The sequence below is a fragment of the Mobula hypostoma genome, chromosome X1, assembly GCF_963921235.1.
Source record: "Mobula hypostoma chromosome X1, sMobHyp1.1, whole genome shotgun sequence".
Taxonomy (NCBI): Eukaryota; Metazoa; Chordata; class Chondrichthyes; order Myliobatiformes; family Myliobatidae; genus Mobula; species Mobula hypostoma.
The window spans coordinates 52,379,662-52,405,876 of NC_086128.1; the positions used below are offsets into that span (position 1 = coordinate 52,379,662).

Below are 26,215 nucleotides of genomic sequence, written 5' to 3' on the forward strand. Positions count from 1 at the left end.
AACACTTGACCACTGTTACACTCCCTTCCACAACACTTGCAAAGCTCTCCTTTGCCCAGCTTTTGGAAAATCAGATCACTCTTCGATCCTGCTTTTGCCAGCGTACAGGCAGCAACTGAAATAAGGGGCGGCCATAGTTAAAACCATCCACTGTTGGTCCGACCAATCGGCCTCCATGCTGCAGGACTGCTTCGATGACATCGACTGGAATGTCTTCCATGATGAGGATGTCTCCAAGTTCACTGATAGAGTCATGTGCTTCATCTGGAAGTACATAGACGATGTTGTCCCCCAGAAGTTGATCAGGGTCTTCCCAAACCAGAAGCCCTGGATCAGTAATTCCGTGCAAGCAGCACTTACAGCGCGACACAGAGCTTACATTGCCAACAATCAGTAGGAGCTCAAGAAAAGCAGCTATGATATGAGCAAAGCCATCAAGGCTGCGAAACAACAATACAGGGACAAGATTGAGTCAAGGTTCACAACGAATAGCACATGTGACTTGTGGCTGAGGTACACAGATGTTTCCAAAGAGTGGATAGTCACAAGGCTGTGGGACTGGATGGCATTCCAGGGCAAGTACAACTGGCAGGTGTATTTACAGACATTTTTAATCTATCCCTCTCCCAGTGTAGAGTAGCTCCCCTGCTTCAAATTATCCACCAGTGCAGTGTAGCTCCCCTGCTTCAAATTATCCACCATTGTCCCTGAACCAAAAAAGACCAAGGTAACATGCCTGAACGACTGGCATTCTGTCACACTCACCTCAATGATAAGCAAATGCTTTGAGAGGCTGGTGAAGGATTACATCTGCAGCTTGCTACCACCCACACTGGACCCTCTGCAGTTCACCTACCAACACAACCGATTGATAGACGACGCAATAGCCACTGCTCTACATACCATCCTTTCACACCTGGAGAAGAAGGATGCTAATGTGAGAATGCTGTTCTTGGTCTACAGTCCAGATGTATGTCAATGATTTGGACTGTGGGATTAATGGATTTGTGGCTAAATTTGCTGATGATACAAAGATAGGTGGAGTAGTGGGTAGTGTTGAGGAAACAGAGAGCCTGCAGAAAGACTGAGATAGTTTAGGGGAATGGGCAAAGAAGTGACAAATGAAGTGCAATATTGAAAAGTGTATGGTCATGCACTTTGGTGGAAGAAATAAGTGAGCAGCCTATTATTTAGATGGAGAGAGAATTCAAAATGCAGAGATGCAAAGGGACTTGGGAGTCCTTGTGCAGGATATCCTAAAGGTTAACCTTCAGGTTGATTAAGAGCAGGGATGTGATGTTGAGGCTCTATAAGGCACTCGTGAGACCACACGGAGTATTGTGTGTGGTTTTGGGCTCCTTACTTTAGAAAGGATATACTGACATTGGAGAGGGTTCAGAGAAGATTCACGAAAATGGTTCTAGGAATAAGACCAGAAGACAAAGGAGCGGAAATCGGCCATTCGGCCCATCGAGTCTGCTCCGCCATTCTGAGCTGATCCATTCTCCCATTTAGTCCCAGTCCCCCACCTTCTCACCATAACCTTTGATGCCCTGGCTACTCAGATACCTATCAATCTCTGCCTTAAATACACCCAGTGATTTGGCCTCCACTGCTGCCCGTGGCAACAAATTCCATAGATTCACCACCCTCTGGCTAAAAAAATTTCTTCACATTTCTGTTCTGAATGGGTGCCCTTCAATCCTTAACTCATGCCCTCTCGTACTAGACTCCCCCATCATGGGAAACAACTTTGCCACATCCACTCTGTCCACGCCTTTCAACATTCAAAATGTTTCTATGAGCTCTCCCCTCATTCTTCTAAACTCCAAGGAATACAGTCCAAGAGCGGACAAACGTTCCTCATATGTTAACCCTCTCATTCCCAGAATCATTCTAGTGAATCTTCTCTGTACCCTCTCCAACGTCAGCACATCCTTTCTTAAATAAGGAGACCAAAACTGCCCACAGTACTCCAAGTGAGGTCTCACCAGCGCCTTATAGAGCATCAACATCACATCCCTGCTCCTATACTCTATTCCTCTGGAAATGAATGCCAACATTGCATTCACCGCCTTCACCACCAACTCAACCTGGAGGTTAAACTTAAGGGTATCCTGTACGAGGACTCCCAAGTCCCGTTGCATCTCAGAACTCTGAATTCTTTCCCCATTTAAATAATAGTCTGCCCGTTTATTTCTTCTGTCAAAGTGCATAACCATACACTTTCCAACATTGTATTTCATTTGCCACTTCTTTGCCCATTCTTCCAACCTATCCAAGTCTCTCTGCAGACTCTCCGTTTCCTTAGCACTACCGGCCCCTCCATCTATCTTCATATCGTCAGCAAACTTAGCCACAAAGCCATCTATTCCATAATCCAAATCGTTGATATACAATGTAAAAAGAAGCGGCCCCAACACAGACCCCTGTGGAACACCACTGGTAACCGGCAACCAACCAGAAGAGGATCCCTTTATTCCCACTCTCTGTTTCCTGTCAATCAGCCAATGCTCTATCCACATAGGTAACTCTCCTGTAATTCCATGCCTCATGTGTGGCACCTTGTCAAAGGCCTTCTGAAAATCCAAATATACAACATCCACTGCATCTCCCATAGAACCATAGAAACTACAGCACAGAAACAGGCCCTTTGGCCCTTCTTAGCTGTGCCGTACCATTTTCTGCCTAGTCCCACTGACCTGCACACGGACCATATCCCTCCATACACCTCCCATCCATGTATCTGTCCAATTTATTCTTAAATGTTAAAAAAGAACCCGCACTTACCACCTCGTCTGGCAGCTCATTTCATACTCCCACCACTCTCTGTGTGAAGAAGCCCCCCGTAATGTTCCCTTTAAACTTTTCCCCCCTCACCCTTAACCCATGTCCTCTGGTTTTTTTCTCCCCTTGCCTCAGTGGAAAAAGCCTGCTTGCATTCACTCTATCTATACCCATCATAATTTTATATACCTCTATCAAATCTCCCCTCATTCTTCTACGCTCCAGGGAATAAAGTCCTAACTTATTCAACCTTTCTCTGTAACTGAGTTTCTCAAGTCCCGGCAACATCCTTGTAAACCTTCTCTGCACTCTTTCAACGTTATTTATATCCTTCCTGTAATTTGGTGACCAAAACTGAACACAATACTCCAGATTCGGCCTCACCAATGCCTTATACAACCTCATCATAATATTCCAGCTCTTATACTCAATACTTTGATTAATAAAGGCCAATGTACCAAAAGCTCTCTTTACGATCCTATCTACCTGTGACGACACTTTTAGGGAATTTTGTATCTGTATTCCCAGATCCCTCTGTTCCACTGCACTCCTCAGTGCCTTACCATTAACCCTGTATGTTCTACCTTGGTTTGTCCTTCCAACGTGCAATACCTCACACTTGTCAGTATTAAACTCCATCTGCCATTTTTCAGCCCATTTTTCCAGCTGGTCCAAGTCCCTCTGCAGGCTCTGAAAACCTTCCTCACTGTCTACTACACCTCCAATCTTTGTATCATCAGCAAACTTGCTGATCCAATTTACCACACTATCATCCAGATCATTGATATAGATGACAAATAACAAGGGACCCAGCACTGATCCCTGTGGCACACCACTAGTCACAGGCCTCCACTCAGAGAAGCAATTCTCTACCACCACTCTCTGGCTTCTTCCATTGAGCCAATGTCTAATCCAATTTACCACCTCTCCATGTATACCTAGCGACTGAATTTTCCTTACTAACCTCCCATGCGGGACCTTGTCAAAGGCCTTTCTGAAGTCCATGTGGACAATATCCACTGCCTTCCCTTCATTCACTTTCCTGGTAACCTCCTCGAAAAACTCCAACAGATTGGTCAAACATGACCTACCACGCACAAAGCCATGTTGACTCTCCCTAATAAGCCCCTGCCTATCCAAATGCTTGTAGATTCTGTCTCTTAGTACTCCCTCCAATAACTTACCTACTACCGACGTTAAACTCACCGGCCTATAATTTCCCAGATTACTTTTTGATCCTTTTTTTAAACAACGGAACAACATGAGCCACTGTCCAATCCTCCGGCACTTCACCCGTAGACAGCGACATTTTAAATATTTCTGCCAGGGCCCCCGCAATTTCAACACTAGTCTCCTTCAAGGTCCGAGGGAACACTCTGTCAGGTCCTGGGGATTTATCCACTTTAATTTTCCTCAAGACAGCAAGCACCTCCTCCTTTTCAATCTGTACAGTTTCCATGGTCTCACTACTTGTTTCCCTCAATTCCATAGATTTCATGCCAGCTTCCTTAGTAAATACAGACGCAAAAAACCTATTTAAGATCTCCCCCATTTCCTTTGGTTCCGCACAAAGCCGACCACTCTGATCTTCAAGAGGACCAATTTTATCCCTTACAATCCTTTTGCTCTTAATATACTTGTAAAAGCTCTTTGGGTTATCCTTCACTTTGACTGCCAAGGCAACCTCATGTCTTCTTTTTGCCCTCCTGATTTCTTTATTAAGTATTTTCTTGCACTTCTTATACTCCTCAAGCACCTGATTTACCCCCTGTTTCCTATACATTTCATACAACTCCCTCTTCTTCTTTATCAGAGTTGCAATATCCCTTGAGAACCAAGGCTCCTTATTCCTATTCACTTTGCCTTTAATCCTGACAGGAACATACAAACTCTGCACTCTCAAAATTTCCCCTTTGAAGGCTTCCCACCTAGCAATCACATCTCCCTTGTCTAGCCTACTTGTAATTTCCTCAAAAAATTGTAATAAGTTTGTCAGGCAGGATTTTCCTTTAAGGAATCCATGCTGAGTTCTGCCTATCTTGTGGGGGGGCAGTGCCAACTTCAGCTTGCCTCCAGTGGAGCACACCGACTCTGATGCCTCTCTCCAGGGCAGCTGTAAACAGGCAACACTGTGGCTTGAGGCCTAGCACTAACTACGACTAAGGCCACACAACTCCCCCGCCATCCACCAATAAAGCTGTGAATCGGACTTACAGCATTCCACATAACAATGTTTAATAGGGTGTTGTGATCACAAGAAAAGGACCTAAGAATGATCACTTGCTGTTAAACTGCACACCGCCTTCACACACTGACTCCTCTAACGCAAGCAGCAACATAATTCACACCAAGGCCAGCTCTTTCAGTTTCTCCGTCAACGAGCAATTTGCTGTTGGGGTAGGTAGGCCTGCAGTCCTTTATGTTCTTGATGTTCAGCAGGGTCTTGCAATCATTAAAAAAATACATTTTAAAAAGGACAATTACACCTTTGGTTTGCCTTGTAGAAGCTACTGCAATCAAATGTGTTGCCATCTTATTGGAAGTGTAAAGTCGACTGGGGTGATATACTGCATCCGGTGCTCCCGGTGTGGCCTTTTATATATTGGTGAGACCCGACGCAGACTGGGAGACCGCTTTGCTGAACATCTACGCTCTGTCCGCCAGAGAAAGCAGGATCTCCCAGTGGCCACACATTTTAATTCCACATCCCATTCCCATTCTGACATGTCTATCCACGGCCTCCTCTACTGTAAAGATGAAGCCACACTCAGGTTGGAGGAACAACACCTTATATTCCGTCTGGGTAGCCTCCAACCTGATGGCATGAACATCGACTTCTCTAACTTCCGCTAAGGCCCCACCTCCCCCTCGTACCCCATCTGTTACTCATTTTTATGCACACATTCTTTCTCTCACTCTCCTTTTTCTCCCTCTGTCCCTCTGAATATACCTCTTGCCCATCCTCTGGGTCACCCCCCCCCTTGTCTTTCTTCCCGGACCTCCTGTCCCATGATCCTCTTGTATCCCCTTTTGCCTATCACCTGTCCAGCTCTCGGCTCTATCCCTCCCCCTCCTGTCTTCTCCTATCATTTTGCATCTCCCCCTCCCCCTCCAGCTTTCAAATCCCTTACTCTTCCTTCAGTTAGTCCTGACGAAGGGTCTCGGCCTGAAACGTCGACTGCGCCTCTTCCTATAGATGCTGCTTGGCCTGCTGCGTTCACCAGCAACTTTGATGTATGTTGTTAACTAAAATGAGTATTTATTTTTTTAAATTATTGCATGCTGTGCTATGTCATGCTCAAAGTTTTAATTTATATGAAGCTACAAACATCTTGACAAAGTTTGAGTAATTGTAAATTACTGGCTTCGAACATGATTGTTGAAGGGACCATGAAACTCAAACATGCGATTTATCTTTATACAATACTGACTATTCAAATTTTCATTTCAGAACTGTGATGAACGATTTCAATACAAGTATCAACTTCGTTCTCATATGAGTATTCATATTGGTCATAAACAATTTATGTGCCAGTGGTGTGGCAAGGATTTTAATATGAAACAGTATTTTGATGAGCATATGAAGACTCACACTGGTAAGCATGTCCTCCTTTGACTAACATTTTATATCTGTTACTAATGAGGATTTTTATATCTGTGTGCTTTATGTAATTGATTGTCATCAACTTGACTACTTTGTGAGTATTTCAGAAAGCAAGCTTCCTCCAAACAAATACTGCTGGGGGAGATTGGCATTTAAATTGTCAAGAGAGATGGTGGAACCTAACTTTGTTTCTTTAGTAGACATATTCTGACTTATCAAGAACAAGACTAATAAAAAAAGATCAGTTTCATGTATGAGTTAACGTGACACTGATGCAGTATGACCAAAACAAAATGATGATGTTTAAACCTGGTGCTGTAGTTGTTTTCCTTTTGCATAATAAAGAATTCAAGAACATACCGGTTAGTAGGTTAATTGGTCATTGTAAATTGTCCCATCCTTATGGGTTGAGCTAAGAAATCGCAGGGGTAAAAGGACTCTGATGGCAGTTATTTATAGGCCTCCAAACAGCTGCAGGGATGTGGACTACAAATTACAACAGGAAATAGAAAAGGCTTGTCAGAAGGGCAGTATTATGATAATTGTGGGGGATTTTAACACGCGAGTGGATTGGGAAAATCAGGTCAGCACTGGATCTCAAGAGAGAGAATTTGTAGAATGTCTGCGAGATGGCTTTTTAGAACAGCTTGTTGTTGAGCCCACTAGGGGATCGGCTGTACTGGATTGGGTATTGTGTAATGAACCGGGGGTGATTAGAGAGATTGAGGTGAAGGAACCCTTAGGAGGCAGTGATCATAACATGATTGAGTTCACTGTGAAATTTGAAAACGAGAAGCCGAAATCTGATGTGTCGCTATTTCAGTGGAGTAAAGGAAATTACAGTGGCATGAGAGAGGAACTAGCCAAAGTTGACTGGAAAGGGACACTAGCAGGAAAGATGGCAGAGCAGCAGTGGCTGGAGTTCATGCGAAAAGTGAGGAAGGTGCAAGACAGGTATATTCCAGAAAAGAAGAAATTTTCGAATGGATAAAGGATGCAACCGTGGTTGACAAGAGAAGTCAAAGCTAAAGTTAAAGCAAAGGAGAGGGCATACAAGGAAGCAAAACTTAGTGGGAAGACAGAGGATTGGGAAGTTTTTAAAACCTTACAAAAGGAAACCAAGAAGGTCATTAAGAGAGAAAAGATTAACTATGAAAGGAAGCTAGCAAATAATATCAAAGAGGATACTAAAAGCTTTTTCAAGTATATAAAGAGTAAAAGACAGGTGAGAGTAGATATAGGACCGATAGAAAATTATGCTGGAGAAATTGTAATGGGAGATAAGGAGATGGCAGAGGAACTGAATGAGTATTTTGCATCAGTCTTCACTGAGGAAGACATCAGCAGTATACCGGAGACTCAAGGGTGGCAGGGAAGAGAAGTGTGCGCAGTCACAATTACGACAGAGAAAGTACTCAGGAAGCTGAATAGTCTGAAGGTTGATAAATCACCCGGACCAGATGGAATGCACCCTCGTGTTCTGAAGGAAGTAGCTGTGGAGATTGCGGAGGCATTAGCGATGATCTTTCAAAAGTCAATAGATTCTGGCATGGTTCCGGAGGACTGGAAGATTGCAAATGTCACTCCGCTATTTAAGAAGGGGGCAAGGAAGCAAAAAGGAAATTATAGACCTGTTAGCTTGACATCAGTGGTTGGGAAGTTGTTGGAGTCGATTGTCAAGGATGAGGTTACAGAGTACCTGGAGGCATATGACAAGATAGGCAGAACTCAGCATGGATTCCTTAAAGGAAAATCCTGCCTGACAAACCTATTACAATTTTTTGAGGAAATTACCAGTAGGCTAGACAAGTGAGGTGCAGTGGATGTTGTATATTTGGATTTTCAGAAGGCCTTTGACAAGGTGCCACACATGAGGCTACTTAACAAGATAAGAGCCCATGGAATTACGGGAAAGTTACATACGTGGATGGAGCGTTGGCTGATTGGCAGGAAACAGAGAGTGGAAATAAAGGGATCCTATTCTGGTTGGCTGCCAGTTACCAGTGGTGTTTCATAGGGGTCCGTGTTGGGGCCGCTTCTTTTTACATTGTACATCAACGATTTGGATTATGGAATAGATGGCTTTGTGGCTAAGTTTGCTGATGATACGAAGATAGGTGGAGGGGCCGGTCGTGCTGAGGAAACAGAGAGTCTGCAGAGAGACTTGGATAGATTGGAAGAATGGGCAAAAAAGTAGCAAATGAAATACAATGTTGGAAAGTGTATGGTTATGCACTTTGGCAGAAGAAATAAACAGGCAGACTATTATTTAAATGGGGAAAGAATTCAAAGTTCTGAGAAGCAACGGGACTTGGGAGTCCTTGTACAGGATACCCTTAAGGTTACCCTCCAGGTTGGCTCAGCGGTGAAGAAGGCGAATGCAATATTGGCATTCATTTCTAGAGGAATAGAGTCTAGGAACAGGGATGTGATGTTGAGGTTCTATAAGGTGCTAGCGAGACCTCACTTGGAGGACTGTGGGCAGTTTTGGTCTCCTTATTTAAGAAAGGATGTGCTGATGTTGGAGAGGGTACAGAGAAGATTCACTAGAATGATTCCGGAAATGAGAGGGTTAACATATGAGGAACATTTGTCCGCTCTTGGACTGTATTCCTTGGAGCTTAGAAGAATGAGGGGAGACCTCATAGAAACATTTTGAATGTTGAAAGGCATGGACAGAGTGGATGTGGCAAAGTTGTTTCCCATGATGGGGGAGTCTAGTACGAGAGGGCATGACTTAAGGATTGAAGGGCGCCCATTCAGAACAGAAATGCGAAGAAATTTTTTTAACCAGTGGGTGGTGAATCTATGGAATTTATTGCCACGGGCAGCAGTGAAGGCCAAGTCATTGGGCGTATTTAAGGCAGAGATTGATAGGTATCTGAGTAGCCAGGGCATCAAAGGTTATGGTGAAAAGGCGGGGGAGTGGGACTAAATGGGAGAATGGATCAGCTCATGATAAAATGGCGGAGCAGACTCGATGGGCTGAATGGCCGACTTCTGCTCCTTTGTCTTATGGTCTTATGATTAGTCTAGGATTAAATCGGGGGATGCTGGGCTGTGTGGCTCGAAGGGCCTATTCCACACTGTATCTCAATAAATAAATACATACATATATACACATATATAAACTCGTACTGTCCTACAGACATGCAAATCTGTTGGCAAAAACTAGAAAATAATTTAAAATTACACCAAGATCATATGCTGCAGGTACAGAATTTCAGAAAATCAGTGAGTTGTTCATATCTTGCATTTTCCACAGTGACTGCTGCAAACATTTTTAAACTTTGATGTCTTTGATAAATTGTATGTTTGCAATAACATGCAATAATATGTTTGCACATGTGGCCACAACAGCAAGCTTCTTGAGAAGAGGCCCTACATTCACACCATAGATGTCCTGCATTATGTTTAATCAGATTAATACCATACTATATGCGACCTAACTGCTCAAAGCCGAGGATCCATAAAGCATTGTGAGCAATTAATTAAAGCAACAGAATTGTATTTCATCCTAGTTGTAAACCCATTGTCTTGATTATCCCTCATTCCACTCTTAAAATTGAACCAAGGCATAAGAAATTCAGAGGAGTACTCATAGGAGATGTCTAAAAATTAGGCACCTAGTGAAGCTACAACATAGGATTGTAGATTGCTATACAGCAGAAGTGACTTGCTGTGGATGGATGCTAAACAATACTTCAAATAGTGGATCAAATCAAACTTCTCCATTCTGCCACATCCACTGTTAACTATGGATAGACTATTAAACAATGAGAAAGGCAGTTCCATAAACACCCTCAGTGGCAGCAAAATGAGCAAGCAAGTGCAAAAACTATGAACAGAATGTTTGTAAGCTTCTGCACACAGGAGTGCTGAATGAATAGACCATCTCACTCTCTGATATCAACACCATTACAGAAGTCAGTCTATCCAGTTCATTTCACTGATGCAGAAATGAGCAAAACCTATTGGATACAGTTGTGGACCTTGACAGATTGTCATTATAACTATATTAGAACATCCACTCAACATGGAGATTTACCTAACAATACTCTGTCCATATAAAGTTGGATAAATCCATTCTATCTTTTTACTGCCCCAATCAGTCTACTTATAGTCAACAGCAAACTTGAAATATTTAAATATTTATTTGTGTAACTCCTTAATTTGCTTTTCAGGTGAAAAACCATTTATCTGTGAAATCTGCGGAAAAAGTTTCACAAGCAGACCAAACATGAAGCGTCATCGCAGAACTCATACCGGAGAGAAACCGTACCCTTGTGATGTCTGTGGCCAACGATTCCGATTCTCCAACATGTTGAAGGCTCACAAAGAGAAGTGTTTCCGAGTCACCAGCCCTATTAACTTCCCGACCAATGCTATCATTGCTTCTGTTGCCATCACAACTACTTCCTCACCTCCACCAGTCACCATAAGCTCTCTCAGTTCACTTCCTCTGCGGCCAATGCCCCATCCACTTTCTCATCTGCATCTCCATCACCATACACACCTTCCAACCATTGCACACCTTCCACCACCACCAGCCCTTTTCAGTGCTGAAGCAGTGAATCACAGATGTCAAAGTGAGAGCACTTTTCTGCACCATATTTCTGAGAAAAACACTGCAACAGGTGGAAGCCACCATCACTGAGAATTGTTTTAACTTTCCATTCAGCTGCGCCAAAGTTTGGGTGATTTCCTGTTAATTGTGCACTAAGCTGCAAAACAAAGACGGAGTAATTAAAGTGAACTACAAAGATTATTTTTATTAAATTTTGATGTACTTATTGAAGATGAGCCTATTGAAGACTAGCCCATTGAACAGCAATTCAAATTTTGTTAATTTCATTATTTAAGATAACTAAGCTGTCTCTGTACAGTGAACCAAGGTTTTAACCTGTTAAATTTAGATATAACCAGTTTTGGCACTTCATATCTGTTGTTAATATATGTTTTTTTATTAATCTTGGATTATATTATTTGAATTAAGAAAGTATGCTTATTCTTTTGCATTGATTAAATATTGTGGGAAATTTTAATCCTTTAAATTAAATAATGGCATCTCTTGTGAGATTCAAGAGAATATGCTGCAATGATTTTTGAAGCTAACAATTAACACTAGGCTATGTCTAGCCTAACCTATCCATATGAAGCATTATTGAAAAGTTCTGTTAATACTTTTACTAAAAATAAATGTTTCTATATGTCTATGTAGAAAATCTAGAAGCAGTTCTAAAATACAAATGTTTGTCATTATGCATTTTATTGATATTTTTGTTCCTGTTGCTGTTGTATACATGAAGTTCAATTTTACTGATACTGTATTTAGCATATTTATTCCAAAAATGTCAGTTTAAAAAGTTGATATATTTTGCAGGTAAGCCATATTTTTAAAACCAGACAGATGATGTTCAATCTTGGAACTTATCCGGACAGACGTATTTCTTTGCATTATCAAAAATTCATTGGTACAAATTGCAAAACAAATTGAGGTGGAAAGATACTTTGGAGATAAATTCAGTGTCATTAGTATTTGCAAACTGATCTATTTTATGTACACTCCTTGTTCCAAACACAGCGTACTGTATTTATGTTTCATTGAGCAATAGAGAGACCATGTTACGTTCATTGGCTCTATTTAGTTTTCATGAGGAAATTCAGGTTAATTACCAGTTTTAAACAATGCATGATATCTGTTAACATCACAAGTTTAGGAATTCATGAGTTCTTTATAAATGGATATAATTGTGCTTTCAAATGAATGTGGGCAATAACTCTGATTGAACCACACAACTTTAGTTTTTTGCCGATTATATATCATACCAGCTCCATTTCTTCAAAATCAATTTACTTCTTTTTACCCATTTAATGAACTACATCTCATTTCTAACAAGATTAGAATGATGCAGCTGGTAGAGCTAACAATTTCAGCTTCAGTGACCCAGGTTCAATCCTGACTTCAGTTGTTGTCTGTCTGAAGTTTACCCATTCACTCTGAGTCCACATATGCTCCTGTTACAGTGCGCCTGTTCACCTCCACATCCCAAAAACATGCAGGTTGGTGGGTTACTTGATCATTGTAATTCTCCCTTGGTGTGCAGGTGAGTGGTTGAATCTGGAAGGAGTTGATAAGACTGTGGGGAGAATAAAATGGAATTAGTGTAGGATTAATACAATTGGGTGTTTTGTGTTTAGCATGTACTCAATGCGCTAAAGGGCCATTTCCAAGACTGCCCTTGGTGATGAAAGTAAGTACAACTACCTTATGCTTTTTTTGCTCTTTATTTTCAGTGTCAGGGTGTAGCCTGATCTTAATTGCCTTTGAGAAAGGAGAAGTGAGTCGCTGCCTCACTCTCCACTTGCCTGGATGTATGCTTCCGATTTGTGTCTTAGATGGTGGAAAGACCTTGTGTTATCAGGAGATGAGGTCTTCACAGCAGGATATGCAGTCTCTGACCTGCTCAGTGGTCATGATATTTATGTGGCTGGCCCAGTTGAGTTTCTAATGACATTCAGGATAGTAATGGATGTTTGACTTTGTGATAGTAATACTATTGAATGTCAGGGGTAAGTGGTTTGATCCCCTTTTCCTGATACTACAGTAGGTCATTCTATTTACACACTACGTCAGCCTGTACCTGAATGTCATCAGAGTCTTGCTGCAAATAGGCAGGGTTTGTTGAGGAAATAGGAAATAGAATTGATCATTGTGCAATCATAATCAAACAGGCCCATTTCTGACAAAGGGGAAGTCTTTTAGGACCGAGATTAGGAAAAACTTCTTCACACTGAGAGTGGTGAATCTGTGGAATTCTCTGCCACAGGAAACAGTTGAGGCCAGTTCATTGGCTATATTTAAGAGGGAGTTAGATATGGTCCTTGTGGCTAAAGAGATCAGGGGGTGTGGAAGGAAGGCTGGTACAGGGTTCTGAGTTGGATGATCAGCCATGATCATACTGAATGGTGGTGCAGGCTCAAAGGGCCGAATGGCCTACTCCTGCACCTATTTTCTATGTTTCTATGATAGAAGTAAGAACATTGATGAAGCTGCAGACAATATTCTGGCCCAGCGTCAACATGAAAAACTCTTGCAGTCATATTCTGACTGGAATTGATTGACCTCTGACAACCACAACCATATTTGTCCATTGGAATATTTTCCCATTGACTTCAGTTTTACAAAAGAGCCTTGATGCTACATTTAGTCAAATGTTTCCTCCAAGTCAAGCAACATTTAGCTGACCTAGAATTTCATTTCTTTGGGCCATGGTTGGACAAAGGTTGTAATGAGATATGGAGCTGAGTGATCCTGACACAATCTAAACAGTGAACAGGTTAAATGCACTTGATAGCTTTGTCAACAATAACTTCTGTTATTTTGAGAGTAGAGTTTGTGTGTGGGTGCTTTGGGGGTGGGGAGAGGGGTCAGTAATTAACCAGATTGATTAGCCAGCTAATTTTAAACCACAGATTCAAAAGTACTGCAGGTATGATTCCATTGCACTATCTGATTCTGTAGCTTTTATGGTATCTAATGTTCTCAGGCATTTCTTGGTACCATGTGGAGTTAATTGAATTGCCTGGAGACTGGCATCTGTGATGTTGTGGAACTAAAAAAGAAGCCAAGGTGGATCATTTAATCAGCAATTCAGGATGTTTGTAGTGATACATGTTTCTGCCTTTTCTTTAGTTTCTGAGGCAGTCTGCTGGATCAAGGATCAAAGTTACTGCCATTTTTTTTTCCAGATGACCAATGAGACCTATGTAGGTACTTGAACTCTTCCGTAGATAGTCATACAGCACAGAAACGGGTCCATTTGGCACAGGTTGTCCATGCCGGTCATGATGCTTATCTATTTGTAGATATATAACATTTGTCTGCATTTGGTCCGTATCCCTCTAGACCAGGGGTTCCCAACCTGGGTTCCACAGACACCCTGGGTTAATGCTAGGGATCCATTGAATAAAAAAAAATTATGAACCCCTCCTCTGGACCTTTTCTATTCATGTACCTGTCCAAATGTCAGTAATTGTAACCCTGATTTGCTCTGTACACTAGCTTACTCTGGCAGCTCATTCCATTTACCCACTCTGTGTGGAAAAAGTTGCTCTCATGTCCATTTTAAATATTTCCCCTCTCACCTTAGTCTTATGTCCTCTAGTTTTAAGCTCCTCTACCCTGGGAAAAGGACTATGAACATTCACCTTTTCTATGCGACTAATGATTTTGTATACTGCAATGAGGTCAACCCTCAACCTCCTCCATTCCAGGGAAAGAAAGTTTCAGCCTTTCCTACATAACTCAAGCACTCCAGTCCTGATAACAGCCTTGTGAATCTTTTCTCACCCTTTTTACAGCTTAATGGCATCCTTCCTATGGCTGAGTGACTAGAACACACATTGACCCAGAGGGTGGCCACATTGTAAGAAAACCACAACACCTACTACAAGTTTGTTGATTCCCTTCTGAAAATCTATTTGAATATGTTAACAAACTCCAATGGACCACTTCAGTGATGAAAGGGTTTCTTAAAAATCAAATTCCTGTCTCTTTTTAATTCAATAAAATTTTCTTCCATCTCCTCAACTTTAGCCTCAGCTTAGTTTTGTACATTTAAGAATGTGCTTCATGATAGTATTTTGGTAATATGTTCCTGAACAACTCTGATACTGTTGCTGTTTGTTGTCAACACACATACTGTTCTATTTCTTGATTGCAAAACATCAAAATCTTCTTTCAAACGCAGTCAACACACATCAAAGTTGCTGGTGAACACAGCAGGCCAAGCAGCATCTGTAGGAAGAGGTGCAGTCGACGTTTCAGGCCAGGACCCTTCGTCAGGACACAGTTTCACTTTCATCAGCCAGAAAAAGTAATTAACAATAGTGCACCCTCAAAACATCGTGGCTTGTCTAATAATTGACCCCTGACCAATGCCCAATCCAGACATCAGAATTTTAAGAGGAGGGGATTTCACTCAGGTCCACTGACCGAATAGAAAACAGCAATGGCAGATCCGAGCAGCTGAATCGTGCTTTGACCAGTGATCAATCAGCATTTGAGATTGATTAGCAAAAGCAAATGTAAGGAAGACAGAGGCAAGCGCAGCGGCTATCGTCTGAGTGGTGATTTTGAGGCTTTAGCTCTCTGAGGCTTCAATCAGAGAAAGTGAAAAAAGAAAAGCTCTAGGTCAGTGATTCCCAAAAAGGGCGGTACTGCCCACTAAGGGGGAGTTAGGGGAAATAGAAGTCTTCGGGGAGTGGTAAGCGAACCCTAACTCGAGGCAATAGACCTGACTGACCGTTAGTAGAGCAGGCACTTCCAAAAAAAAAATGGGGCACTGGAACACAGAAAGGACCATAGCTCTGCAGGCAGTGAGAACTCATTGTCAGACCTGCCTGAAACTCAGCAATCTCATCCAACCTTACCAACCAAACAGATATTAGTGATGCATAAATTAGCAACCAGGGTACCCAACAGTTCCGCTTGATTCATGGCACGGAATGAGTTCATGCAATTTAACAGTTGATAAGTCAAATAAACCCTCTCAACTTTCTCTACAGATCTATGGAAAACTATTGTGTAACGATACAGCGCTGGCCGGAACCAAATGGTGAAATAGAGCCAATTAGTGAACCTGCCAACTCCAAGTATTCCTCTTGAGCTGTTTAAAGCGACATCTGCTTCATATGTGTGGTCAAGAGTCATCTTTGGGGATTATGAGACTTTACATGATTGGTTAATCACGCTAACTGTAATAGTGTAAAGGTAGCTTGCCGAACCAACATTTAGATTCCAATCTGAATCCTTATCAACATAATTTTTTCTGTTGTGATCATCTTCATCTTCGCCTCACCATTCCTTTGCGTGCTGCTACCATCGTTCCATCCATGTCAACTTGCTGCTGTTGTCAACATCTGATAGGCATTAGTTTACCCCCATAACACACTGGAGGAACTCAGCAGGTCGGGCAGCATCCGTGGAAACGATAAGTCAACGTTTCGGGCCGGAACCCTTCATCAGGACTGTAGGGGGAAGGGGCAGAGGCCCTATAAAGAAGGTGGGGGGAGGGTGGGAAGGAGAAGGCTGGTAGATTCCAGGTGAAAAACCAGTAAGGGGAAAGATAAAGGGGTGGGGGAAGGGAGGCAGGGAGGTGATAGGCAGGAAAGGTGAAGAAAGAATAGGGGATGTGACGAAAAACCAAGTTATCAGAAGATTGAATGCTGATGAGAGAGATAAGAGAGACAAATGGAGAAGAGTTCAAAATGTTAATGAGAGAGGAGAGAGATTAACGAAAAGAGACACAGTTCCGAGTATTGACCGGTTGCTTTGAACCTGAACTGTTTGAAGTTTGATGGACAGGCAATACCCCAGCAGGGGGATAAAAGGAACAGGTTCACTCAGGCAAGACAGACACCATGAAATCACGAGATAACGAGACCCTGGAACAGCGGTGTGCCCCCACAAGTTGGTGGAGTTTAGAGGTCTGGTGACGAGAACCGACCATAGACGCACAGGGTGAAAAGGGTACAAACGGCGGGAACCTGGTGTGTGTGTCCGCCCTTGCCTGGGTGCCGGGTTCACCGCGGAAGAATGGTCGTATCCGGAATGGAGGGGTCACAGTCGGTGACCACAGAAGACATTAAAAGGGTTCGCCCGAAAGCTAACTGCGAAGAACAAAGGTCTGTTTGAATCAGAATTTGCATATTCTCTCTCTCTCTCTCCAACGGCACAAAAGCGATTACTGCGAACTGTACTAAGCTGAACTGAACTCTGCGTCACTTGAGACTGATCATTTTACCCCTAGACTGCGATAGAGCTTGATTGATTCCTATTATCCTAGTTCTGTGTACATGAGTGTTTTATCATTGCTAATCTGTTGCATTTATATCCTTATGATTAGAGTACTGTGTTACTTATTTCTTTAATAAAACTTTCTTAGTTCCAGTAATCCAGACTCCAACTATTTCTGTTGGTTTGGCAACCCAGTTATGGGGTACGTAACAGGGAAAACACAATGGATTTGGAGGCAGAACCATGAGGGAGGTGGTAGGCAGCTGGGGGAGGGGGCAGAATGACATAGGGATAGGGGGAGGGAATTACTGGAAGTTGGAGAATTCGATGTTCATACCAAGGGGCTGGAAACTACCTAGATGGTATATGAGGTGTTGCTCCTCCAACCTGAGTTTAACCTCATCATGGCAGTAGAGGAGGCCATGTATGGACATATCTGAATGGGAGTGGGAAGCAGAGTTGAAGTGGGTGGCTACTGGGAGATCCTGTCCGTTTTGGCGGACGGAGCGGAGGTGCTCGACGAAGCAGTCACCCAATCTGCGTCGGGTTTCACCGATGTAGGGGAGGCCGCACCAGGCTTTGTCACTCTGCTCCCTCCCCCAGCTGCCTACCACCTCCCTCATGGTCCCACCTCCTTCTACTACCCATTGTGTTTTCCCCTATTCTTTCTTCACCTTTCCTACCTATCCCCTCCCTGCCTCCCTTCCCTCACCCCTTTATCTTTCCCCTTACTGGTTTTTCACCTGGAACCTCCCAGCCTTCTCCTTCCCATCCTCCCCCCACCTTCTTTATAGGGCCTCTGCCCCTTCCCTCTACAGTCCTGACGAAGGGTTCCGGCCCGAAACGTCGACTCATCGTTTCCATGGATGCTGCCCGACCTGCTGAGTTCCTCCAGCATGTTGTGAGTGTTGCTTTGACCCCAGCATCTGCAGATTATTTTGAGTTTACCCCCATTAATGACGTGTGACGCAATTTCTATGAGTCTGAAGGCGGTGAAGCCTTGAATTCAATGGGACATACCTGGAGTATGATTTTATTCCGTTCCCGTCAGATCTTCAACGCCCCATGTGTCTTATTTGTAATACTGTACTGTCTAATGAAGCCATGAAACCATCAAGATTGCAGGAACACTTCTGTAAAAGACACCCTGAAAAGGTTACTCATGGTATTACTCAGTTCCAGAAGATGAAAGAACCATTTGAAAAGCCTTGCACACTTGGGTCATTTCCCAGGAAAGCTAAAAATGACCTTGATAGTGGTGTAATTGCTTCTTATAATATTTCCAAAATGATGGCAAAGTATGGAGAATCTCATACTGTATTAAGATTAATACTGTAATGCCTGCTCTATCAGAAGTTTTCACCACTGTTCTCAAAGTTAATACCAGTAGTTTAAAATCAATTCTTCTGAGTAATAACTCTAGCTCATCATATTGACGAAGTGAGTGAAGACCTTGAGTATCAGCTATGCACAGAGCTACAAAAAGCAGAATTTGGGATACAACTGGATGAGTCAACTGTGTGAGACAATGAAGCATTGCTAATAGCATATGCACAGTTTATCAAAAATGGAAAAAATTATGAAGAGATTCCTTTTTGTAAGAAGTTAAAAACAAATATTACTGGAGAAACAATCTATGACAAGCTTGAATCTAAGGGGGACCAATATTCTTGCAGGCAGATTTGCTAGAGCTGTTGGGAGTGGTTTAAACTAATATGGTGGAGAATGGTGATAGAGTGTGATAGAGCTGAGGATGAGCCAGCAGGTTTACAAGTAGATGATGGATGTGACACAAATGTAAGGAAGGACAAGCCAATGATTAGGTACAAATACAGACAGAGCAAAGAGTTAAATTGTACTACAGACGCAAAATTCAGAAGTACAAAGAATGTAGGACTAAATGCACATAGCATTCAGAATAAGGTGGACGAACACATAGTGCAATTAGAGATTGGTCAGTATGATGTTTTGGGCGTCACTGAGTTGTGGCTGAAAGAAGGTCATGGTTGAGAGCTTAACATCAAAGGATACACTTTGTATCAAAATGACAGGGAGGAAGGCATAGGCAGTGGTGTGGCTCTGTTGGTAAGGGATGGAATTACATCTTTAGAAAGAGGTGACATAGGGTCAGAGTATGTTGAATCTTTGTAGGTGGAGTTAAGAAACTGCAAGTATAAAAACAGCATTATGGGAATCATATCCAAGTAGTAGTCAATATGTGAGGTTGAGATTGCAAAGGGAGCTGGAAAAGGCATGTAACAAGGGTAATGACACAGTTGTAATGGGGGACTTCAATATGCAAGGGGATTGGGAAAATCAGGTTGGCATTGGATCGCAAAAGGGAATTTGTTGAATGTCTACGAGATGGCTTTTTAGAGCAGCTTGTGCTTGAGTCTACTCGGGGAAAGGATATTACGTAATAACCCTGTACTTATTAGGGAGTTTAACATAAAAGAACCCTTAAGAGGCAGTGATCATAATATGATTGAAATCATACCGCAGTTTGAGAGGGAGAAGCATAACTCACATGTGTTAGTATCCCAATGGAATAAAGGAAGTTACAGAGGCATGAGAGAGGAGCTTGCTCAGGTGCATTGGAGGAGGATATTGGCAGGGATGATGGCAAAGCAAAGATGGCGGAAGTTTCTGGGAATAGTTCACAAGGTGCAGGATAGATACGTCCCATAGAGGAAGAAGCTCTCAAACAGCAGGGATAGGCAACTGAGGCTGACAAGGGAAGTTGACTGCATAAAAGGAAGGGGCATATAAGGTAGCAAGAGTGAGTAGGAAATTGAATGATTGGGAAGTTTTTAAAATCCAACAGAACGCAACTAAGAAAGCTATACAGATGAAATATGAGAGCAAACTAGCCAATAATATAAAGCAGGATACATAGAAAACGTAGAAAATAGGTGCAGGAGTAGGCCATTCGCCCCTTCGAGCCTGCACCGCCATTTATTATGATCATGGCTGATCATCCAACTCAGAACCCCGCCCCAGCCTTCCCTCCATACCCCCTGACCCCCGTAGCCACAAGGGCCATATCTAACTCCCTCTTAAATATAGCCAATGAATCTGCCTCAACTGTTTCCTGTGGCAGAGAATTCCACAGATTCACCACTCCCTGTGTGAAGAAGTTTTTCCTAATCTCGGTCCTAAAAGGCTTCCCCTCTATCCTCAAACTGTGGCCCCTCGTTCTGGACTTCCCCAACATCGGGAACAATCTTCCTGCATCTAGCCTGTCCAATCCCTTTAGGATCTTATACGTTTCAATCAGATCCCCCCTCAATCTTCTAAATTCCAACGAGTACAAGCCCAGTTCATCCAGTCTTTCTTCGTATGAAAGTCCTGCCATCCCAGGAATCAATCTGGTGAACCTTCTTTGTACTCCCTCTATGGCAAGGATGTCTTTCCTCAGATTAGGGGACCAAAACTGCACACAATACTCCAGGTGTGGTCTCACCAAGGCCTTGTACAACTGCAGTAGTACCTCCCTGCTCCTGTACTCGAATCCTCTCGCTATAAATGCCAACATACCATTCGCCTTTTTCACCGCCTGCTGTACCTGCATGCCCACTTTCAATGACTGGTGTATAATGACACCCAGGTCTCGTTGCACCTCCCCTTTTCCTAATCGGCCACCATTCAGATAATAATCTGTTTTCCTATTTTTGCCACCAAATTGGATAACTTCACATTTATCCACATTAAATTGCATCTGCCATGAATTTGCCCACTCACCCAACCTATCCAAGTCACCCTGCATCCTCTTAGCATCCTCCTCACAGCTAACACTGCCACCCAGCTTCATGTCATCCGCAAACTTGGAGATGCTGCATTTAATTCCCTCATCCAAGTCATTAATATATATTGTAAACAACTGGGGTCCCAGCACTGAGCCTTGCGGTACCCCACTTATCTCCGCCTGCCTGCCATTCTGAAAAGGTCCCGTTTATTCCCATTCTTTGCTTCCTGTCTGCTAACCAATTCTCCACCCACACCAATACCTTACCCCCAATACCGTGTGCTTTAAGTTTGCACACTAATCTCCTGTGTGGGACCTTGTCAAAAGCCTTTTGAAAATCCAAATATACCACATCCACTGGTTCTCCCCTATCCACTCTACTAGTTACATCCTCAAAAAATTCTATGAGATTCGTCAGACATGATTTTCCTTTCACAAATCCATGCTGACTTTGTCCGATCATTTCACTGCTTTCCAAATGTGCTGTTATCACATCCTTGATAACTGACTCCAGCAGTTTCCCCACCACCGACGTTAGGCTAACCGGTCTATAATTCCCCGGTTTCTCTCTCCCTCCTTTTTTAAAAAGTGGGGTTACATTAGCCACCCTCCAATCCTCAGGAACTAGTCCAGAATCTAAAGAGTTTTGAAAAATTATCACTAATGCATCCACTATTTCTTGGGCTACTTCCTTAAGCACTCTAGGATGCAGACCATCTGGCCCTGGGGATTTATCTGCCTTCAATCCCTTCAATTTACCTAACACCACTTCCCTACTAACATGTATTTCGCTCAGTTCCTCCATCTCACTGGACCCTCTGTCCCCTACTATTTCTGGAAGATTATTTATGTCCTCCTTAGTGAAGACAGAACCAAAGTAATTATTCAATTGGTCTGCCATGTCCTTGCTCCCCATAATCAATTCACCTGTTTCTGTCTGCAGGGGACCTACATTTGTCTTTACCAGTCTTTTCCTTTTTACATATCTATAAAAGCTTTTACAGTCCGTTTTTATGTTCCCTGCCAGTTTTCTCTCATAATCTTTTTTTCCCCTTCCTAATTAAGCCCTTTGTCCTCCTCTGCTGAACTCTGAATTTCTCCCAGTCCTCAGGTGAGCCACTTTCTCTGGCTAATTTGTATGCTTCTTCTTTGGAATTGATACTATCCCTAATTTCTCTTGTCAGCCACGGGTGCACTACCTTCCTTGATATATTCTTTTGCCAAACTGGGATGAACAATTGTTGTAGTTCATCCATGCAACCTTTAAATGCTTGCCATTGCATATCCACCGTCAATCCTTTAAGTGTCATAAAAGTTTTTTCGGTTATATAAAGAGTAAAAGGGAGCTGAGAGTTGCTATTGTACCACTGGGAAATGAAGCTAGTGAGGTAGTAATGGGGGACAAAGAAATGGTAGATGAACTTAATAAGTACTTTGCATCTGTCTTCACTGTGGAAAACACTAGCAGTGTGCCAGAGGTCCATGAGTGCCAGGGAGCAGAGTGAGTGCCATTGCTACCCTTGCTATTACAAAGGAAAAAATACTAGGCAAACTGAAAGTCACCTGGACCAGATGGACTACATCCCAGAGTCCTGAGAGAGATTGCTGAAGAGATAGCAGATGCATTGGTCATGATCTTTCAAGAATCACTTGATTCTGGCATGGTCATGGAGGACTAGAAGATTGCAAATGTCACTCCACTCTTTAAGAAGGGAGGAAGGCAAAAGAAAGGAAATTACAGGCCGGTTAGCCGAACCTCAAAGGTTGGGAAAGTGTTGGAGTCTATTATTAAGGATGAGGTTTCAAGGTACTTGGAGACTAATGATAAAAGAAGTCAAAGTCAATATGGTTTCTGTGAAGGGAAATCTTCCCTAAGAAATCTGTTAGAGTTCTTCAAGGAAGTAACAAACAGGATGGACAAAGGAGAGGCAGTGGATGTCATTTACTTGGATTTTCAGAAGGCGTTCAATAAGGTGCCACACATGAGGCTGCTTAACAAGATAAAATCCTATGACGTTACAGGAAATATACTCGCATGGATAAAGGAATGGCTGACAGGTAGGAGGCAGTGATTGGGAATAAAGGGGTCTTTTCTGGTTGGCTGCCAGTGACTAGTGGTATTTCTCAGGGGTCAGCATTAGATCTGCTACTTTTCACATTGTTTGTCAATGATTTGGATAGCGGAATTGATGGCTTTGTGGCAAAGTTTGCAGATGATACAAAGATAGGTGGAGGGGTAGGTCATGCTGTGGAAGCAATGTGATTGCAGCAGGACTGAGACAAATTGGAAGAATGGATAAAAAAATGGTGGATGGAAGACAGCACTGGGAAATAAATGATAATGCATTTTGGCAAAAAGAACAATAGTGCAGACTATTATCTAAAAGGGGAGAAGGTTCAAACATCAGAGGTGCAGAGGGACTTAGGAGTCCTTGTGCAAGACTCTCAGAAGGTTAATTTACAGGTTGAGTCTGTGATAAAGAAGGCAAATGCAATGTTGGTATTTATTTCAAGGGGAATAGAATATAAAAGTAAGGAGATGATGCAGAGCCTTTTTAAGACACTAGTCAGGCCGCACTTGGGGTATGGTCAACAGTTTTGGGCCCCATATCTCAGAAAGGATGTGTTGTCCTTGGAGAGAGTCCAGAGGAGGTTCACAAGAATGATTCCAGGAATGAAAGTGTTAACATATAAGAAGCATTTGGGAGCTTTGGGCCTGTACTCACTGGAATTTAGTAGAATGCGGGGGGGATCTCATTGAAGCCTACCGAATGTTGAAAGGTCTAGATAGGGTGGATGTGTTTACTATGGTAGGATATTCAGAACTAGAGAGCACAACCTCAAAATTGAGAGGCGACCCTTTAGAATGGAGGTAGGGTGGATTTTTTTTTAGCCAGAGAGTAGTAAATCTGTAGAATGCTCTGCCACAGACTGCGGAAGAGGCCAAGTCTGCGCGTATATTTAAGGTGGATGTTGATCGATTCCTAGTCGGTCAGGGCATTAAAGGATATGACAAGAAGGCAGGTGTATGGGGTTGAGTGGGATCCGGGATCAGCCGTGATGGAATGGCGAACCAGACTCAGTGGGCTGAATGGCCTAATTCTGCACCTATGTCTTCTGGTCTAAAATGTATATTGAGGATAAAAGTATTCCAATTAGGAACATGATTTTTTATGCAACAGATGGAGCACCATATTATGACAGGTCACCATGCTGGTTTAGTGGCATTTATGGAAAAAGAAATTCTAAGTCTGTTTGCAACACATTCAGCATCAACATCTCACAGCCAAACTCAGCCAGTGACTTTTTTCAAGCATAAGTATTGTAATATCTGCTATCAACAAAATTAAAGTTTGTCCATTAAATAGCAGAATATTTCACCGGTTATGCCAAGATAACGATGAAGAGTTTGAACTCTTGCTTCTTCACACGGAAGTGTGTTGGCTGGCAAAAGCCTGCTGCTTAAAATGTTTCTTTGATCTTTTTGACACTGGTTAAATTTTTGCTCAAAGTGGACAAGAGCTTGGGAAACAAGACTGAACTTTTACTTGAAGATATGGCATACTTAGCCGATCTGTATGACAAAATGAACGTTGTAAATATGAACACAAGGAATTCTGCAGATGCTGGAAATTCAAGCAACACACATCAAAGTTGCTGGTGAACGCAGCAGGCCAGGCAGCATCTCCAGGAAGAGGTACAGTCGACGTTTCAGGCCAAGACCCTTTGTCAGGACTAACTGAAGGAAGAGCTAGTAAGAGATTTGAAAGTGGGAGGGGGAGGGGGAGATCCAAAATGATAGGAGAAGACAGGCGGAGGAGGGATGGAGCCAAAAGCTGGACAGTTGATTGGCAAAGGGGATATGAGAGGATAGAACATAGAATAGTACAGCACAGCACAGCAATGTTGTGTCGACCCTCAAACCCTGCCTCCCATATAACCCCCCACCTTAAATTCCTCCATATACCTGTCTAGTAGCCTCTTAAACTTCACTCGTGTATCTGCCTCCACCACTGACTCAGGCAGTGCATTCCACGTACCAACCACTCTCTGAGTAAAAAACCTTCCTCTAATATCTCCCTTGAACTTCCCACCCCTCACCTTAAAGCCACACCCTCTTGTATTGAGCAGTGGTGCCCTGGGGAAGAGGCACTGGCTATCCACTCTATCTATTCCTCTTATTATCTTGTACACCTCTATCATGTATCCTCTCATCCTCCTTCTCTCCAGAGAGTAAAGCCCTAGCTCCCTTAATCTCTGATCATAATGCATACTTTCTAAACCAGGCAGCATCCTGGTAAATCTCCTCTGCACCCTTTCCAGTGCTTCCACATCCTTCCTATAGTGAGGTGACCAGAACTGGACACAGTACTCCAAGTGTGGCCTAACCAGAGTTTTATAGAGCTGCATCATTACATCGCGACTCTTAAACTCTATCCCTCAACTTATGAAAGCTAACACCCCATAGGCTTCTTAACTACCCTATCCACCTGTGAGGCAACTTTCAGGGATCTGTGGACATGTACCCCGAGATCCCTCTGCTCCTCCACACTACCAAGTATCCTGCCATTTACTTTGTACTCTGCCTTGGAGTTTGTCCTTCCAAAGTGTACCACCTCACACTTCTCTGGGTTGAACTCCATCTGCCACTTCTCAGCCCACTTCTGCATCCTATCAATGTCTCTCTGCAATCTTTGACAATCCTCTACACTACAACACCACCAACCTTTGTGTCGTCTGCAAATTTGCCAACCCTCCCTTCTACCCCCACATCCAGGTCAATAAAAATCAGGAAAAGTAGAGGTCCCAGAACAGATCCTTGTGGGACACCACTAGTCACAATCCTCCAATCTGAATGTACTCCCTCCACCATGACCCTCTGCCTTCTGCAGGCAAGCCAATTCTGAATCCACCTGGCCAAACTTCCCTGGATCCCATGCCTTTGACTTTCTGAATAAGCCTTACTAAAATCCATATACATCACATCCACTGCACTACCCTCATCTATATGCCTGGTCACCTCCTCAAAGAACTCTATCAGGCTTGTTAGACACTATCTGCCCTTCACAAAACCATGCTGACTGTCCCTGATCAGATTATGATTCTCTAAATGCCCAGAGATCCTATCTCTAAGAATCTTTTCCAACAGCTTTCCCACCACAGACGTAAGGCTGACTGGTCTATAATTACCCGGACTATCCCTACTACCTTTTTTGAACAAGGGGACAACATTCGCCTCGCTCCAATCCTCCGGTACCATTCCCATGGACAACGAGGA

The 26,215-nt window shown here is 42.9% G+C and overlaps 1 protein-coding gene across 1 annotated transcript in view; it reads left to right on the forward strand.

Moving 5' to 3' along the window:
• Positions 1 to 13,779, forward strand: part of znf652 (zinc finger protein 652) — an 86,707-nt gene extending 72,928 nt beyond the window's left edge. The window contains 2 exon segments of the mRNA XM_063037067.1: positions 6,239 to 6,383; positions 10,576 to 13,779. Of these exon segments, the coding sequence (XP_062893137.1) occupies positions 6,239 to 6,383; positions 10,576 to 11,048 (618 nt within the window). The 3' untranslated portion in view covers positions 11,049 to 13,779.
• The last annotated feature ends 12,436 nt before the right edge of the window (positions 13,780 to 26,215 follow it).